Source organism: Diplodia corticola (genome assembly GCF_001883845.1).
Source record: "Diplodia corticola strain CBS 112549 chromosome Unknown scaffold46, whole genome shotgun sequence".
Lineage (NCBI taxonomy): Eukaryota > Fungi > Ascomycota > Dothideomycetes > Botryosphaeriales > Botryosphaeriaceae > Diplodia > Diplodia corticola.
In genome coordinates, this window is record NW_017971525.1 from 214,555 (window position 1) to 215,583 (window position 1,029).

Below are 1,029 nucleotides of genomic sequence, written 5' to 3' on the forward strand. Positions count from 1 at the left end.
GTGGTTGTCTGCACGCCGTCGGGCAGGATGTCGACGGACGAGGTGGGTGCGGTTTGCTGCTGCCACGGACGTGCAAACAGCAGCGCGGGCTAGGCTGCCCTCCTCCCGCTGCCGCCGCGCTATCCACCCGCCGCTAAACTGCGAGCGGCTGAGCGGCTAGCAGCGGTCGCACGCCAGCCTGGCCGCGCAGCGTTTCCAAACGTGCCAGTTCCAGCGACGGCGGCCGTTGGAGCGTCGACGCTGCATCATCCACGGGCGCCGCCCGCAGTTCCCGCTGCGCGATGATGGATGGCCGATGTGACCGATCACCGCCAGCGCGAGCGCTCGCCAATCGCAGCGCATCGCAGCGCATCGCCGTGCCTCTGCTCTACCCAGATCCCGAAATCGCGGGCCTGTCGAATCGGAATCTTTACTCTCCTGGTGCCCCGCATTGGGGAGTTGTGGGCTCCGGCGTCCCACCATCAGCGCAACCCAATATTTTGCTGCAAACACCGGCTGACTGCCGCATGGACACGCGCCCCGAACTCGACCCCGTCCCCGGCACCCACCGTCATGTCGCCGCCGGCACCCTTGTTATGGCGGAGGTCGGTGTGCCTGGCGAGCAGCCCGACGCGCGCTCCTCAATGGATGCCTTGCGATTCCTGCGTCCCGGCTGCTGGTGACGGTGATGGCTGCGCGCCGCCGCCCGGCTGCCCCTCGCCGTGCCTCGCCGCGCCTCGCCGTGCCCCTCTCTCTCTCCCCAGCCTCGACGCGACGCCCGCCATTGTTCGCCACGACCGATCTCTGACTGCTTCAGGGACCGACCGACCCGCGCTGCCGGCGCTCATCCATTTCATCTCACCGGAGCTCAGCTTCCACCCTCCACCCGCTCGCATCACCCGCACGCCCTGTCGCATGGCACTCGCTTGGTGCAATAATGGCCGCTCTGGGCTGATTGCCACCCGCGGAATCCTCAGCCTCGGTGCGCGTAGCTAAGCGTCCGGCCCTTAACTCCATCCTGCCGACCTCGTTCATGCGCGTGCGAAACAT

General features: G+C 67.6%; 1 protein-coding gene across 1 annotated transcript; it reads left to right on the forward strand.

Moving 5' to 3' along the window:
* Nucleotides 1–284: 284 nt before the first annotated feature.
* Nucleotides 285–662, forward strand: BKCO1_4600073 (uncharacterized protein; the record flags this gene model as incomplete). Its single annotated transcript, XM_020276335.1, has 1 exon — nt 285–662. The coding sequence occupies one exon, from the start codon at nt 285–287 to the stop codon at nt 660–662; it is 378 nt and encodes a 125-aa protein (XP_020127912.1).
* Between the last annotated feature and the right edge of the window lie 367 nt (nt 663–1,029).